Genomic DNA, 17623 nt, shown 5'->3' on the forward strand with positions numbered 1-17623 from the left:
ATGTTACACTTGACTATGTGTACTAAGCAAAAAGCATTCATATGAAACTGTAGGAAAGAGATAAGTGAATTCTGTGGGGAAGAACCAGGCTCTGTAAATTACTCAGCAACTGCTTGTGTAATACCTGCCAAAGGGACTAGATAAACTTACGGAAGATAGTGCCACTGATACCAACTCATGGTATTACAATGTCATTGTAGCTTCCATAAAATGATCTGGATGAAGGCTTGTAGACAAAATTCACAGACTGAGTTTTAATGGAAGGTGGGGAAATATATCAGGAGCAGATATCATAAATACTTCATACTTAAACTCCTTCCCCAAGTATTTGCTGTTGGTCAGAGCAGAGAACAAAGTGCTGGAGTAGACACCCACAATAAAGGATAGAACAGTCTGATGCAGCAAATGGAATCAGTAAGTAAAATCATATCCAACAGAGACAAAAACATGGCTGAAACAAATACCTGTGCAACTAGAAAATAATACTGGATCTATTAATTTTGTTAATATTTACGATTTAATATGAAGTATTTAAGTTTGTTCATTCCTGGAAGAGTACTTGCACGATTAATAGCCTTAGAACTATTTTCTGTAGCATCAGGAACACATGCAGTAAGATAAAGCTGAGCCAGATCTGGACACTGAACTTTGCACACTTTACTGAACCAGTAATCCCAACATAAAGCAGAAAATTCGATTCCACCAGGCAATATTTTAACACACTTTTCTTGATGCTTGTTCTATAACCTTCATCTCTACTGAAAGAGTAACCATAGAATCATAAGAGTGGGTTCGGTTAGAAGGGATGCTAAAGATCATCTCATTCAAACCCTTGCCATGGGCAAGGACACCTTCCACTGTTCCAGCCTGCTCCAAGCCCTGTCCAACATGGCCTTGGACACTGCCAGTGATGGAGCAACCCCAGCTTCTCTGGACAACCTGTGCCAGATGTCTCATCACCTTAATGGTAAAGAATATGCTCATCATTATATCCAATCTAGAACTAGCCTCTTTCAGTTTAAAAACCTCACCCCTTGTCCTGTCACCATGAGCCCTGGTAATAGTCTTTTTTCATCTTTCTCATAAGGCTTTTTAAGCACTGGAAATGCAGTAACATTGGCCCTGGGGCTCTCTTGTCCAGGCCTAACAACCCCAACTGACTCAGCCTATCTTCACAGGAGAGGTGTTCTAGCCTGCAGGTCATTTTCGTGTCTCTCCTCCGGATCCACTCTCACAGGTCTTGTACTGGGAATCCCAGAGCTGGATGCAGCATTCCACGTGGGATTTCATGAGAAATACAGTTGAGGGGGAGAATCACTTCCCTCAACACTCCAGCCATGCATCTTTTGTTGCAGTCCTGGATAACTGGCTTTCTGCTCTTCAAGTACTGCTGGCTCAAATTCAGGTTTTCACCCAGCTGTATCCCCAAGTCTTCTGCAATGCTGCAGTAAATCCATCTATCACCCAGTCTGTACTGATGCTGGGAATTGTATCAACTCTAGTACAGATCTGCTGTATAGAGGATTTTCCTTATTTTCATATTTCTGTTTTATTTTCTCTATAGGTACACCATATCCAAAGCTACCTTAAAAATTCTAAACAATGCTGAATGAACTCTCATATTCTAGGGGCCTGAGTGTGATTGTTTCTTAGGCAAGCAGAACATGAAAACTATTTCTTCCCACTCAAAATAAAGCTGCTGCTGCTAGAAATGTGTTTTAAGGACTGTTTGCCTCCCAGACACCTTAAGAATATTACGTTAAATTCCAGCAAAGTGCCAGTTTACTTTGTTTCAATAAAGCTTCAGATTTGATTGATTCCTTTCAGCCATTCCTGAAGACCTGGCAAAAGCCTTTACACTACCCTAGCAGTAGCTTCTGTTAGCACCATTTCAGAAAATAACGTAGTTCTTTTTCAGCCACGTGCAGTGACTTCACAGAATCACAGCATATCCTGAGCTGGAAGAGACCCACAAGAATCATTAAGTGATGATCCTGGCCTAGCACAAGACAACCTCAAAAACCACACCATGTGGCTGACAGCATGGTCCAAACTTCAGACATAAGTGCTAAGGCTGCTTTACAGCTAAAAAGTTCAGGTGTATAGGTGAGAAGCTGAAGTTTAATCTCATGCAATGGTAAATATCTTCAATTTATACATACTCAAGTGACCACCCACACCATGCAACTGAACATTCAATGGTATGTTATCTTTTAGAAACTAGAGAGTGGAATAAATATGAGTAGTACTTAAAGACACATTAGGAAAAGTGCCTAAGTTGTTTTTTCAGATACAGCTTTTTTTGTGCTCTTCCACTTGTGACTTTTAATGTAACTTGATCTTCAGTCAGATGTCAAACTACAGCGGAAAGGATCCCTCCTCAAAGTTGTTTCCTGTGATAAATACAACTGCAGCACCAAGATGACATTATTTACTTATATTTGCCACATCTTTACTGAAAAAAATCCTTAAGTTTCGAAATTATCAGGTTAAGACCACCTTTGGACTAAGCTGCACTTCAATCAAGTTCGGAAAATTATTGCCAAATCAGACATTTACTGAAAATGTACACAGTAAGTTTGTATCACATGCCTCTACATGTGAAAACCTATCTGACAGAAAATATGGTGCACATAAAGTAAGAAAGAAATTAATGAATTTAAAGCAATTCTGGCCCTAGAATCTACATTAAGAACTTTCCTTCTCAGCAAAGCTTTAAAGGTACTACTCACAATACAGTTTATAAAAGCAACACTAATTATTCTGTCAAAGAAGCAATATCCAGAACACAAATTCTACCTTTGCCAACCATGCAACAACTATAATCACAAACACACACACACCACCAGGACTAGCTGAAGGACGGCACTAGTGGGGGTGGGAATTGGATGGGGCAGAAAAGAATCTGGTTAAAATCCTAGGGCAGCTAGTGCTCACCATGACATTTACACTTAATCTGAGTCATTCATATCGTAATCCGTTTCTTCATCCTCACTCTGAGTGTCATGCAGCATGCAGCACATATAGAAGAAGGAAGGGAAAAGAAGAGATTGCAAGTGAGTCAGAGCTGCAACAAAGCACATTCCACTTACACCTGAAGCGTGTGGCAATGACATTTATTTACTTTTACCTGGGACCTCCACTCTTTCTACAAAAAAGCATGACAGCTGACCATTTCAAAAAGGAATGTAACAGATTTCATGACAATTTCCTCTTCCAAATATCCTGAAGTCAGCAGATAGAAGCCAAAGGTCAGGTCCATAAAGTGGTTTGAAAGAGAATACTGCTTGTGGGAATACAGGTTATCTTTTGGTTGTGCCATGGCTACCAGTAAAAGCCAGTGGAACCATTTAAGACGGATTTCCTTTGTTTAGGTGTATTAGAAGGTTACACAGAAGTTGTCTACTAACTTATTATGTTATTAACTAAAAAAAGAAAATACAAGAAAAAGGTTCCTAAGAAGGAATGAAGGTGAAACATGATTAGATGGCTATCAGAAGATACCCTCTCCTGTTCTGAAAATCCAGGACTATTAACTAAAACTGAAGTACTCGTCAATGAAAAATACATAGTGGCAGGTATATGTTTTTTCTTTTTCTCTAACTCAATCTGCTGTAAAACTAATAGGAGGAGTTTCTTATAAGTCAGTCCCAGTACATGAACATATTATTCTGTACATAAAAGTGGATGCCAGAATTTCAATCATATGCACTTCATGAAGACCAGCTCAGCCGCTACCAAGGCTAGAGGATAATGCTTGCTAAGAGGGAACTATGGACACAACATCTCCCAAAGTCAAGACTCCTGAACACAGCTGTCAGAAACCTCTCCAGAAAAAAAATAAATTATTTTTCCTTTTTTTTTCCCAGTTACAACGTATACCTATATACAAAAATATTATATTTTAGAAACTTAATATACAAGAGAATTATTCTTCAAGTACTGCCTATTAATTGCTAGGAACAGCTTAACTCTTCCAGGACAAAAGGAGGGACCCTCCAATCAAAATTAACAGTAACTCCTCTTCATCACAATGGTCAAGCGATGCTCTGCTCTCTTCTCTCAAACAATGACCAAGCAGCACACTAATGAAGACAGCCTCTCTCAGCACTACTCCATTTACACAGTCGTAATGCAGTCTCAACTAGCTTTTGGTTTTTGTCTTTAACACTTATTTTTGACTCATATTTTCTATTACATTAAGCATGCAATGTAACTCTGGCAACTTCTAAAATTACCTGAAGATTTTTATGAGGCTCTAGAATTCCACATTTTATTTCAGGTAGATATCTCAGCCCTAAATTATTACCACGCACCTCTAACATGTCAACTTTCAAAGTCTTCCTCAAGCATCCTGGCAAAAGCAGACCTTAACTAGGGTTTTGAAAGAGTAAGACATAGCTTACCCAGTCTCACTATTTATCCCTAACTAGATTAATCCTTTACAACTCTTTGGAAGTTTTATCTCAACAGGGATGAACATAAATTACTCATTTCACTAGGAATCCAACATACAGCTTAGAGTATTTCTACATATTTCTATAGTTCAAATTATAAAAATTATTCCACATGTGTAGCTGCATAAGCATGCTACAAAGCATAGAAAGTAATGAGGTTTTATCTATTTGAGGCCTCAGTACCAAGACTCAGACCCATTCTTAGCATTATTTCAAAATCAATTTCTTTGAAGGTGATTTTTGAAAAAGCAAGCTTTGATGATTTAGCAATCGTTTTCAATCTACATAAGGGAAATCAAAAGCTTTTAAGACAACTACAGGTGTATCCAGTTTGTCTGTAGTCATCTCCTGATACAAATCAGCAACAGAATGATAAAAGCTGTTCACTATTCACGACACTGAACACACATTACAGAACTGTTCTGCCTTACGGTTAGTTGGCTGTGGTTTTACGTTTTCCTTTGTACAAATTCTGAAATACAACTGAGTGAAATACTAAGATACTGTGCCCATTACAATCTTTTCGTAAAGTTGGTTACAGAAAGTAAACTTGGTAGAACCCTAAAAACATTAACAAGTATCATTTTATAACATATTGCACGTGACTGTTTTACAGAGATAGTATCTTTCGAGTTCCATTCTCGACAGTAAGATTTCTTCAGCAGAAGTCAAGCAAGAAAAAGTTTTTAACTGAATCACTGTCATTCACATGTATCATAAACAAAACCTAGCTTCTCAGCTGTAAAGAGCAAGTATCTGCCAATACCTGAAAAAAACCAGATACTGAAAAAGTACAGAGTAATGTATTTAAATAATTCAGGCATGCATAACAAATGCATGCTGACTGTACCATTTACAGTCCCTCATACAATGGACAGGGAATATTATTAGCCCTGAACAAGGGGGAAAAAAGGACAATGAAATAATAGTCTAGAACAGAGGTAGATCTATCATGACTTGTGAAGCCCACGCAATTCAACACCATTTCTTTAGTCCAATGTCTAGTAACTCACCTTTGCTTTTTCACTGGGTTCACTGGTTGTGCCGTAAGGAGTGTTATGCAATTCCTTTGAGACAACACACAGAAATTCAGCCTGATCTTCATTGCCATAGTTATAAGAAGAACCAATACTGACCAGCTGAAAGATGAAATTTTAAAAAAAAGTCAATTGTATCTCCACATAAAAGAAATTCCATAAAGTCTTATGATTAGTACAAACATTCCTCACTCGTCAGACTGTAGGCTGTGCCTGAAGCATGATTCTCCACTTCAATGCAAATACGTTTTGATGCTGACAAATACATTGACAATATACACTCTGATGATAAGATACACACAGGGGTTTTTTTTAACAGTTAGAGAATTAATGATTCACTGTGAAAGAAAAGACTGTAGAGGCAGGCCAGTGAAGAAGTAGCCTGTTCCCTGTTTCTGTTATTTACTAGAAACCTTCCTATCCTCCAAAGTTAATTTTTAAAGTTTATATGTGGTATCTTAACGTGGCATGATTTAACATGTAAATGGCTGCATGCAGGAACCTCTTTAGCCTGAAGGGATACCCATCACTACTTACAGAACAATGGTATCTCTATTAAAACATATTTTGAATGAACAAACACAATATTTGCATCTGACTGGAAAACAAGACACGGTATGGCGGGACATCAAGATTAACATCTGAAATTCATACATACTGCTACAAGGAAGCTAATTAAGGAAGTGCTACAAGCAGAAGCCATGTATAATGAAATGTGACATATTTACAAGTTTCTACAGTCTCTACATTGAATGACAAATGACAATTTACTGAGAAAGAAGAATATACGCAACATTATTACTACTTCTTATGCAGCATGTTTATTAAATGGCAGAAATTGTCTTACCTTACACACAATACACTTACCTAATATGCTAGCAGCTTTACATGCTTGCCTGCCTTTCCAAGTCAGATTCAATTCAGATGTAGCTGGTTCATTTATTTTAAAGTTTTATTTCAAAAGCACAAGATAATATGTGATCTACAAGATAATGTCAGATCTACTGACACAAAGTCCTAAAAATAAAACTGTTGCACAGACACACTGTGTCAATTTGTCATTACCCAAACTATATTTAATCTATCTACCAAATCACCACATATATACAATAAGAGTGTCCTATTCCCCAATCTCTACTGTACCATTTCAGTGCTCTAGAAACAGCCACATAGGAAAGGCCTAACTTTTTTTGGGTAATGGCACTTAAAACACTGTAGTTATCTCTGTAAAGACAAATAGTGTACTACCATTAGTCAAGCAGAACACCAAAGAGAGCAAAAGATTTGTTAAAGCCTGAAAGATGAAGTCAAGATGAAATCCTGATGCAGAGTTTGCACTTAAGGGATAAAATTATTCCCCAACAAAAACTGAAGTTAGACCAAGGTTAAAAGCAGCTTCCATATAGCACTGTCAGAAGAAAACCAAGCTTCACTGTACTTTCTAAGGAGAGGAGAGAGATGTTCAGATGTTCCTGCACTGCAGCAAGACAGCCAAGCAAGCAGTTCCAGAGATGGACAGAGCTAATATCTACCAAGAGCAGCAGGCAGTGTGTCTATATAATGAATCAACTTGACTTCAGGCCTAGGCACTGTCAAAAATTTTTGGAGCCTGATGATATTACAGCATAAAAGGCTCAGCCTCCCATGAGCACCACTGCCCATCAAAATTCATCACTTTCAAATTATGTACTTTAACTACACTGAATGTGATAACCAGAAACTTTCCCTGTCTCATCCTCTTCTAACATCACTCTAGTTCTGCAAAATATATACATAAACAGTAATGAACACAGGCTGATCAAAAATTATTGTTAAAGACATTTTTTCAACCAAAACTGTGTAATGAAGTTACAAACACTCAGGCTTTCGAGAAGCACCAATGCATATACAGACGTCTTTACCTTGAGATGTTAAATCAGCTAATCTTTCATAATGAATACTCTGCAGTCTGCACCATAATGTATTTGTGCAATATAGAATCATGAAACCCACAAAGTAACTAGTTCCTTAGTTGTACAAGATGGACTAAGAAAGTCTACTGAAAAGCTGGAAAATCAACTCAAATTTACTTTGTATATTAAAATGATTTGTTGATAAATTTCCCTATCAACAAAAAACATGCACAGATTTTCAGAAAATAATAGCAATTAAGTTGCTTTAAAGCTTACAAAGTGGTATAAAGTTTACACTATACATTATATAGCAATTATAAACCATTTCATACAAATACAGTAACTGCTTCAATTACTAAGGTAAAGGTAGGACATTAAGCAATATTTTTAACCCACTTAAGGCTAGAAAACATCTAGATAGTTTGCATACATATTTCAATAAAGCCACTCAAAATTCACCTTCTCTGAAGTTTGAAGAATTCAAACATACATCTTAATTAATATATAGTTGACTCTTCTTGGAAAATGGCAACAACTCATTATCAGGTAAACTACGTTAACTACCAGAAGGAAAAATACTTCTTTACTTATTGACACTCTAAAGAAACAAATGACCACTTTGAAAGTAGATACCATACAAGACCCAAACATCAGCCAAATCATCAATCCTGTTTCAACCAGGTTGACAGGTCTTCAGTTGATAGCTATGAACAAATGCTTCATAATCCAACCACGTAAACCAACCTATTGCACATAAGTCTTTTTAGGAGACATGCAGACTGAATGCTTTTAGCCAGTTGGATAGGATTATCAGTTTAGCTGACTGCAAAACATCTAATGACTTTCTGCCACTACTGAACAGTTGATAAAGTCATTTTTGCAGAATGAGACCCAAGTTCCTCAAAACTCCAACTCACAATACTCTCATAAACAGTTTGATATGTGTGCAGCTAAAAAGGTAGCATTTGCATAAGAAGCAACTGCATGCTAGAAATGTCATTGTAGCTTTATGAAATGGTCAACAAGGCTGATGGCAGAAAAAGAAACAATGGAAAATTATTGCAGATTAGAACTGAACTGTTCTGTCAGGAACTGAGATTAGAAAAATGTTTTAGCACTCCTCTTCCAAAAGTCACTTCATTGTTCCCAGTCTTGGTGACAACACTTTAAGAAGGATGCTGATAAACTGGGAGGATGCTGATAAACCCCTGTCATGTTCATCTGCCCCCACAATACCACCCCCAACCCACACCCCAAAAGAAGCCACAACACATCAGAGTAATATGAGGTATGAAAAAGAGGTCAAAGGATTTCAGATTATCCAGACTACTGTTTCTCAGACTTTCTGAAAGGACAAACTTTTTGTTTTGAAGCCACATTTGCTTAATGTAGCTTAAATTACCAAGAACTTAAGGAAGGATAAAATTACATGTTGAAATGGTAAATTCCATAGATTTGTATGCTTTTATATATATACACATATGTACGTATACGTGCATATATATCTATTTTTCTGCATTGGTTTATTCCTTTCATGACCTGTTTCATTACACTCCTTACTAAAGCACTGTGATCCTATTTAAGCATCCCTGTGAGCCGCAACAGTGTCAGAACTGAGCACAGGAAAATGCCAATGCTACTTATCACAGAAAATTCATTAGATAAGGATCCATTACTGCTTGTATGCAATAAGGGTTGATGGTACTAGTAGGCTGTCAGCTACAGCTAAAAAAAGGCAGGAATGGAAAGCAGCATTACTTTTACTTTTATTAAATCAAAAGAAATATAGTTACTGCTTCATGTGCCAAAAGATCACAATTTTTCTGAAAAGAAATCATAAGAAGGAATTTCCTGTCTCATAATTAGGAACCTTATTTTTGAAGTGAAGTAATCTCATGCCTACTTGAACTGAGACAGATCTCTAAACCAGACACATTTCAGCAACATGCCTATACAGATTTGCTGTATTGGTTTAATAATATTGATTCAAAATCTATATAATATATTTACCAGACAAATCAGCAATAGTACTGCTATCTCAGATAACCACTCCAGCTTGCACAAACAGCAGCCCAGTCTTCTTCCTCTTCCTTCTTCCTCTGCTTACCACTGGAGTTACTCATATTAACTAACTTTCCTACTTCACCACTAGCAATTTCCTTCTCTATTTTGTGATCGTCTGATTCTCAAAACCAATTTTTATTTTAAATATTCTTGTACTTTGAATATTACTGCTTCTATTTCAGATGTGGTGAACTCCTTGTACACTAGAAAGCTTGAAAAAACGTTCCTTTCAAAATTTTAAATTATACTATCAGCTAACAGAATCAAAGAAAATCCACCACTCAATTTTTTTTTTTTTTACAGAATCAAACTGTATGAATCTAAGAATCAACTCTATGCCTTTTAAACATATAATGCAATTGTTCTGCCTTCCCAAAGGATTTGAAAAGGTCATGAAGATACACACATATCAGCTCTTAAAACTCAGCACTGATGACTGACACCAGGCCTGAAAGAATATTTATTTTAGGTCTCTTAATGCAATAGTCAGACTTCAAAGTTTCATTTTTTAAAATTTTATTTTATACCCACATTGATCTCTTCACTGCCCTCCCCACCTTCCATTTTACAATGCTGTCTTTTACTCTGAGCTATCCAGGACATGAACGCATGAATAACATCATTCTGCCTGTACTCTACACATCACTAACAAGCCACAATTCTTTCTCTGTTGTTGGAAGTATGAAAAACCCACATTTCACACTCCAAATGTTACCTATACAACTGCAAGAAAGAGACAGTGCTTGGTACATTGAAAGCAGATTCTGCTATATGGCTGGGTAACAGTCCCTGTTTCAAATCTAGAATTGCATGATTATGTGTCCATATAAAGTCACAAGAAAGGTTTGTTTTTATTAAGCCATTTCACTATCATGTTATATTTATAATGTTATACTCATCTTTCAGACTAAATAACCATATATGTTGCAAGAAAAAGAACAAGTACTCCAGGCATTTTTTTGACGAAAAAAATTACAAAGCACCAGGTTCCCAAATCAATTCACATACAACACTTTGAAATGTAGCACAGATATTTAAAGAAACAGAAACTGCCTCCAATGTTACTGAGAGCAAAAAATCCTTCCCAAACACACAAATATTTGGAAGTAACACAGCAATCAAAAAAGCAGAACAAGGGGAAAAGGAAGGATGAAAAAAATAGAGAATGAATGAAGCTAGGATTCTCCATTTGGATTTCAAGAAAATTTCATCATCAACAAAAGATGGAAAAAAAACCCAAAACAACAAAACAATAAGGCTAAGGAAACACCCAGCATGTTTTTCCAACTTGACACAAGATGTAAAACTGTCTATTTTGTTCTCCCCTCACTTCTCCATATTTTACTTATAAAAAACTCCCGTTACTCATTGTTCAAATGTGAACATATCTCATCCACCTAAAAAAGAGTTAAGTTCTGAGTTACCAGAAATAAAGGGTTCAAACCCAGAACTTAACTTTGGTGGATGAAATAATAATTTTCCTAGTTTACCAGAAATGTCCCCTTCTGGACCCACTGAACTCAAAGGTGTATTTTTAGGGCTCCTTACGTTTGATTTTTATCTCTTAGTTAACAAGTATGGATCAAAGGCTATTAATTTTGCAGGAAAATTTAAGGAAAAGACGTTATTGCAGAGGTAAGAACTCTTCCTAAGAAAAACCCTGAACTAAATAACCGAGGGGTTCTTGTTCGGTTGTTTTTCTATTTTTACAATGTGGACATTCATAATGTGTAATGAAATATTGTGAATATAAATAAAAGCCAGTCACATATACACACAAATTACTATGTGCTGTACATCCAGAAAAAAAGTGGAATGATCTGAAAGCAGCAGAAACGCAAGGAGGCCAAGCATATCACCGTGAGGGCAAAAAGAATGGTGTGACACACCTCACTGCAGCATTTCTGGAAGCATCTCTCTTCCCCTTTCACTTCCCGTGACACTATCAGCAGAAACTCTGACTGCTGAGCCCGGCCACAGCTGTACTGGGAACCTATACTGACAAGCTGAAATAACCAATCAAAGCAAAACACAAAAAGAAACCTTTGTAAAGCTGAAGTACATACCATTATCCAAATTGTACAAGTAACAGATGAGCTCAGACCTTCAGGTAACACTTACTCGCCACTAGAACAGGTTTCTATCAAGCTACAACTTTCATTTCAACGTAAAATTTACTGAGGCAGTTGCAAAGCCCTTTTTAATTTAAATGGAAGTTAAGAATTACTGATAAGAAGACAGAAAACTCCCCATATAACTGTGTAGTAGCCAACTACTCTGCAAAACAAAGTCTGGTGCGTTATAAAAGTAACCATTATTTTCCTATCATACATTGACAAGTGGAGAAGGCAGCATGGATATAAGACTGGAAGGTGTTATGTAAACCAATATATAAAGCCTGTATATTAAAGAGCTTCATCTTGTTCCAACTACTGATAAAATACAGCTAAGGAAACATAACAATTCAACAAGAGGAAAAATCTTTGAGTGGTCTAGATTAGTTTCAGAAGGAATAAGTTACAGAAGATCCAAGAAAATAACTGGAATGTAAAACAATTGTCTTGTTCCCACAAAAATCACCACCAAGAACACTGGCCAAACATCTAATAATTTAAAGTTCAACCTCAGCTAAATATCTCTTATTACAAAACAAATTTTACCTTACTAACACATGGCAATTCCTAGCCCATTTAAATTAAAGCACAGCTTGTCAGGGCACTTTAGAGAGATTAGGACTTTAATTTATATGGGAAGAATTAGACAACAATTGCCTATTCTGAGTAAACTGGAGATTACAACAGATGAGAAAGCCCCTGAACAGTAACTTTATTTATATCCTGCTTTGTGTGTGAGTAATTTTGAAGACAGCAGTTAAACACCATCCTCCTCATACAGTGAACATACTTATGACTGCATTATGGTGCCAGACTCAGGTTACATTAATCACTAAAATTTACATGATCAACACCAGCGCTGTCTAAAGCATTTCTATTTAGCCACTTTGTATAGCCCACAATTTTTTATACTGTTGTATTGCCAAAATACCGTTTTTTTTCTGATTGTCTGAAGAGGCAACAATTAAAGCTAAAAGTCCTCTACAAAACAACTCACAAAAGAGGGGCAGCATAATCCTTAGTAATAGATTTTGGACTGGGACTAATATATGATTGTACTGTTCTAGCAGAGCTTTCAAGTGTGTTCTTTGGAAAAGGGCATCAATACGTCTGCATTAGTGCATCAACAGTTCAGCACATTCCACTCCTATTTAACAATCATAGACAATCATATTTAACGATAAAATTTTGAAATGCTAAGTGTAAAATAGCATTTTTTTCAAAACCAATCACTTGAGCATGTTATATGTGGCTCAGAGCACAAGGACTCCTAATCTGTAAAAATATCACTCCTCTGAAAAAGCTGAAAAGCTGATGAGTCCCTCTTTTTTCACATACAGAGCATGGTGGGCACTGCCCCAGACACTGCTTCTGAAAGAAAGCATGTTGCTGAGCAGCATGGGCTTAGAAAAAATTACAGAAATGCTACAGTGTTTGAAGGTATTAACAATAAAACTGTTTATGCACAATATTCTAATCCTGCTTCAAGTGAGTACAAAGGAGGGAATGGGCTAGTGTGAGGTAATGAGATACTAAGTATTATGAGATCAAACAGTTATTGTGTTTATCTTCTTCAAACTATGTGTCTAAAAATATGCAACATGGGAGAGGGAGGAAGTAGGGAGACAGCTGGATGAAACAAGGATGTAATGTCCAAAAGAACCAATGGATTCTTCCAGTTCTAAAAGAGATTATAATAGGTCTTTCAGCAGTTGCACTATCAAAGCAGTATTACTCCCAAATACAATATCCCCAAAGGATTTAGGATAGGTAAAAGATATGGTGTCATTTAATCTGCTAAGAAGTAAAGAAGCCCTATTTGTAATGAAAGCTAGTTTCTCCTGACAAAGAGTGTTGAAAAACCTTTTTCCGTGCACTAGCCAAAAAACAGTCGTGTATTAAGTGAGAGTTTTTTTCAGGGACTTAAATAACATTTGGCATGGCAAACTGACTTGCCATGCCAAATGGTAATACTTGAAGCAGAGTACTGAAGCATAAAAAGCCTGCTCTGTACTTCTGTGCTTAGTCTATTTGCTCATGGCTGTCTCCACCTTACTAGCACCTTACATATTTTGTCAAATATAAACAAAATGTTCTCTTTCACCTTTGTGTCATAAACATTTTTTAAATGTTGCTTTGTTGTGTTGTTAGAGTGAGACTACACAGGGTAATGGGCTTGTGCTTATTTCCATTTCTCCTATTGTAAGCATCAGACACTGAAAAAGGTGCTAGCAGATGAACACTTGTGTTTCAGAGTTAACAGATTCATTGCTTCAATGCAGTTTAAATACTCTGATGGATTAGGAATGTGAAGGATAAAGCAGCTGTACAGTTCATTTCTTACTTACACAGATTATCAAAGATAACAGATAGATCTTGCGATTTTACAGTGTGTTCCTGAATGTACACACAAAGCTATTTTTATGCACTGCAAAGAACAAGAACATGCACATAGCTCACAGCTATCAAGCTTCACATCTACACAGGTAAAGTCCACCCTCCCTTGTGCATCAGGTTTTTTTTATCTGAAGAATCACTCTTTGGGCCTGGCAAACATTTATCTCCCAAGCTCATCTCTTTTACTCAGAGCTCTTCATATCCAACCTATCATTCACATAAACTTGTATTACTTAATTCTGGTTGATCCACCCTTCAACTGCTCATGTGTAGACACTGAAGAATTACATTTCAGATGTTGCAGATGTTTTTATAGAAAGTCAGCAAAATTTACCTCCTGGAAAGCTGATTTTTTTTTTTAATGATAAATGCAAACACAAATATTGCATTTTAACTTTGCTGTGTATTTTTATCCAAATTCTGAAAATTACTGAATAAAAAAAGATGCATGGAATTTAATTTATATTCCTCTTTCACAAAAGGTACTTCACACTCATTTCATAGAAGACTGTGTTAACTATATCCCATACGGATTTTTTACCTGTTCAAATTTCCAGCCATCGGACATTGTGGAAACCATTTGAGTGAGCTCCTCTTCCTGACACTGCAGCACTCTGTATACATGTTTGACTGGCACCTTCAAGAAGAAATATAAGATGCTCAACATGGCATGGAAATTCACTATGTTTGTGACTTGTCTGAAGCTTCCCTTACTCTCTAGAAATTGTAAGCAACACCACTTTGAACCCATCAAGAGCAACGAATAACTAGGACCACTTCAGCTGACACCATAGTAAATGCTATCAGAGCAACCTTGCGATCCAACAGCCTAGCTTCAAGAGAAATTTGTCAATAACAATATAAGTTTGTAATATCTCCATGAATACTCAGTTACCAGGGAAGTTACCAGTTACCTGAGTAGCAGAGTTAATAAACCAACTTTATCATATTCACTTTCATGGAGAACATGAACCGCTATGAGAAGAGGCAACCTTCTCAATCACAGAGCAATACAAATAAAGAAAGCAAATTTACTACAAAAACATATGACAGGAGCTAAACAGTATCTGTACATATGCTGCATAAACACACTGTATAAACAGCATTTATACCATAGTTAGGCAACCACATCATATTCAGAATATTTAAAAGTCAATGAGAAAGCTATGTTCTACAAAAGCTGTTCTCTAAAATAACTATTTCCAGAAATATTATGACAAATTCTACTATTACTGAACATTTTGGAACAATTACTTAGAATGTTTTCAGTTTTTGAAAACGATCTGTGAACTTTGTAAGCAGACTGGCAGGAGCCAGCAATTAAGAATATTAATCTTTGTGTACTAGTGGTTCCAGATCATCCAGCGATGGAGGCAACCATTCAGTATTTCACTAGGGAAATCAGGAGTTACATAAAAAAACAAATGGAATCCACTCACTACTTGTCATAGAACAAATAATCAAAAGCACATGAGAAAACAGCCTCACCTGAGAGATTCTGCTGTCTCTTTCTCTTATTTTGTCCTTTACCAGTTTTATTAGAGATGTGATATTGTAGAATTCAGCCTCTTCCAGTACACCTAGCATGAAAACATTTTTTGGGAAGACAGTGTAACTAAAGACTCCAGGCCAAAATCACCAACCAGTTCATAAGATTATCTTCTCAACAACTAGAGAAAATTATTTATTTTTCCCTACGATAAGGCAGTTCACCAACCTAACAATTCTGGCTTCTTTCAGGTATATGTAATTCAATGTTTGGCTCATTCTAAAAAATTGTCCTAAAAATATCCCAAAGAAAACTGATGCCATTTCACATATAAAATGAGACAAGAAACAAAAAAATGCTCACAGATACCGTTCCATAGCAGACTGATAAGACTACCATACCTCAGGCCCTGCCTCAGGCTGGAATGCAAAAGAGAAATTTAAATAATCCTACTGAAAAATCTCTGCAAGCTGCTAGCAAGCATAACATTTTTCTTCCTGTCATTTGCGATCTTAAGAGTCTGAAACAAAAACTTAAAGATATATACTGCTTCTACTCACATGTTCAAGGCCTACCTGTTCTCCACCCACAGTGCACGTGGAAATTATATTTCATACCATTTCCCCCTAGTATTGTTAAATTGTATCACTCTTTGATAAATTCCTTCAATATGCTACCAATACAGTTTTATTACTATATGTTTTAAAGCAGTCATCCTCCATTAGGGTAAAATTGATACAAACTGGGAATAAGGAGGGAGAAGCTGGGGGAAGAATTCAGTCTTTAAAACCATATTCCACACATCTGAACATGCCAGAATTTCACTTTCAGTTTGCTTTACATCTTCTAAAGCTTGCTTCCTAGGCAGCGCTCTTTTGCTTAAAGAGAACTAAACCCAAATATTTCACAGTTACACAGGAAAGATACAAGGTTACACAATAAAAGACATCTCCCCTCTTGTTTGAATACTTATGTTCCAACTGAAAATGCAGGCTGTGAAATCAGGAATTGTACTCAAAATGCTCAAATAACCCTATATACTATAACTGCATGATACCTATCAGTTCTGCTTGAAACAGATAGAAATGCTACACTGGTTAAGGTTTGCCATCTTGCTCTAAGTTAATTTTGGTGATTCAAAAGAAGTGAAAATAATAACCAAGTGGCAAGCAAATGAGATATTTAGAGACGTCTTACCTTCCTCAGCTAGGTCCTTGTTAATAACCAGTTTTCCGTGTCTGAGATAGTTCAGCACTGGCCCAAAGTAGGTTGGGTCTCTGTCTATTAAATAGGCACCTGTTTCATCCTAGATTAGAAAAACAAACACAAACCAAACAAACAACCCAAAACAAAGCAAGAGAACACCAAAGCCCAAACCAAACAAATCAAAAACCTCACAATTATTTGAACATCCAAGTGGGAACTGCAAGCTAATATTCATCTTGCAGTGAGCAGGTATTCAGATATAGCCAAATCCCTGAAAGCCGGATTTATTAAAGACAGTACAAGGAATTAAACAATATAACTGTCATGGTATCAGACTGATCAATCAAATAATCCAATACACAACTTTTTGTATCTGATCAATCCCCCTAACCCCTTATCAATGATTAACAACATTGTTAGCATGAAAGATCCAAGCAGTAAGTGAGAACACCAAAAGTTAAGGTTAAAAATAGCACTTAAAACCAGGTAATCTTGTTTGGGAGCCTGAAGAGTCAGAATAATGGCTACATTCTAGCAAGCTTCAAATACCAATTTTTCCTTTTTAAGCTTCTTTTTTTTTAATTAAAGGCAAACAAACCTATTTTTTTTAACCTCAACACTTTGCTCTAAAAACATTTGCCTTTGTCTTTGCTCACATGTACAAATACTCACTGATAACTGCTGTGTACCAAGCAAGGGTTGTACATGCATCTTCTAAAAAAAAAAAAGTACACTGAAGATGCAATTCCTACCTATCTCATGCAGACAAGTGAAGTAATAGATGGCTAGATGAATACTTGAAAACCAATGCTCATTTTACCAAACAGACCACAGCGTTTTGTGAATTGCAAAACAGTTCAAGAAATTTATCTGCAGAGCTGATATTCTTGACAAAGAGATAAAGAAGCAAAATTGGTAATTCCTATGTTATTTAGAATCTATGTGTGAACTCCTGCAATCAAGATAG

The 17623-nt window shown here is 36.4% G+C and overlaps 1 protein-coding gene across 4 annotated transcripts in view; it reads right to left on the reverse strand.

The window, feature by feature from the left end:
* LOC120513312 (BTB/POZ domain-containing protein KCTD5) overlaps nt 1–17623 on the reverse strand; it is a 30918-nt gene that overhangs the window by 7721 nt on the left and 5574 nt on the right. The window contains exons 2-7 of one of the 4 annotated variants that reach the window (XM_039732611.1): nt 16648–16756; nt 15450–15541; nt 14503–14598; nt 11340–11456; nt 5471–5596; nt 2938–2996 (exon numbers count right to left, since the gene is read on the reverse strand). In XM_039732611.1, the coding sequence (XP_039588545.1) occupies nt 2952–2996; nt 5471–5596; nt 11340–11456; nt 14503–14598; nt 15450–15541; nt 16648–16756 (585 nt within the window). In that variant the 3' untranslated portion in view covers nt 2938–2951. The remainder of the gene's footprint in view (nt 1–2937; nt 2997–5470; nt 5597–11339; nt 11457–14502; nt 14599–15449; nt 15542–16647; nt 16757–17623) is intronic. The other 3 variants (XM_039732613.1, XM_039732612.1, XM_039732614.1) reach the window with 3 other exon arrangements.

This window comes from Passer montanus, unplaced genomic scaffold (genome assembly GCF_014805655.1).
Source record: "Passer montanus isolate IOZ18808 unplaced genomic scaffold, ASM1480565v1 scaffold8, whole genome shotgun sequence".
NCBI lineage: Eukaryota > Metazoa > Chordata > Aves > Passeriformes > Passeridae > Passer > Passer montanus.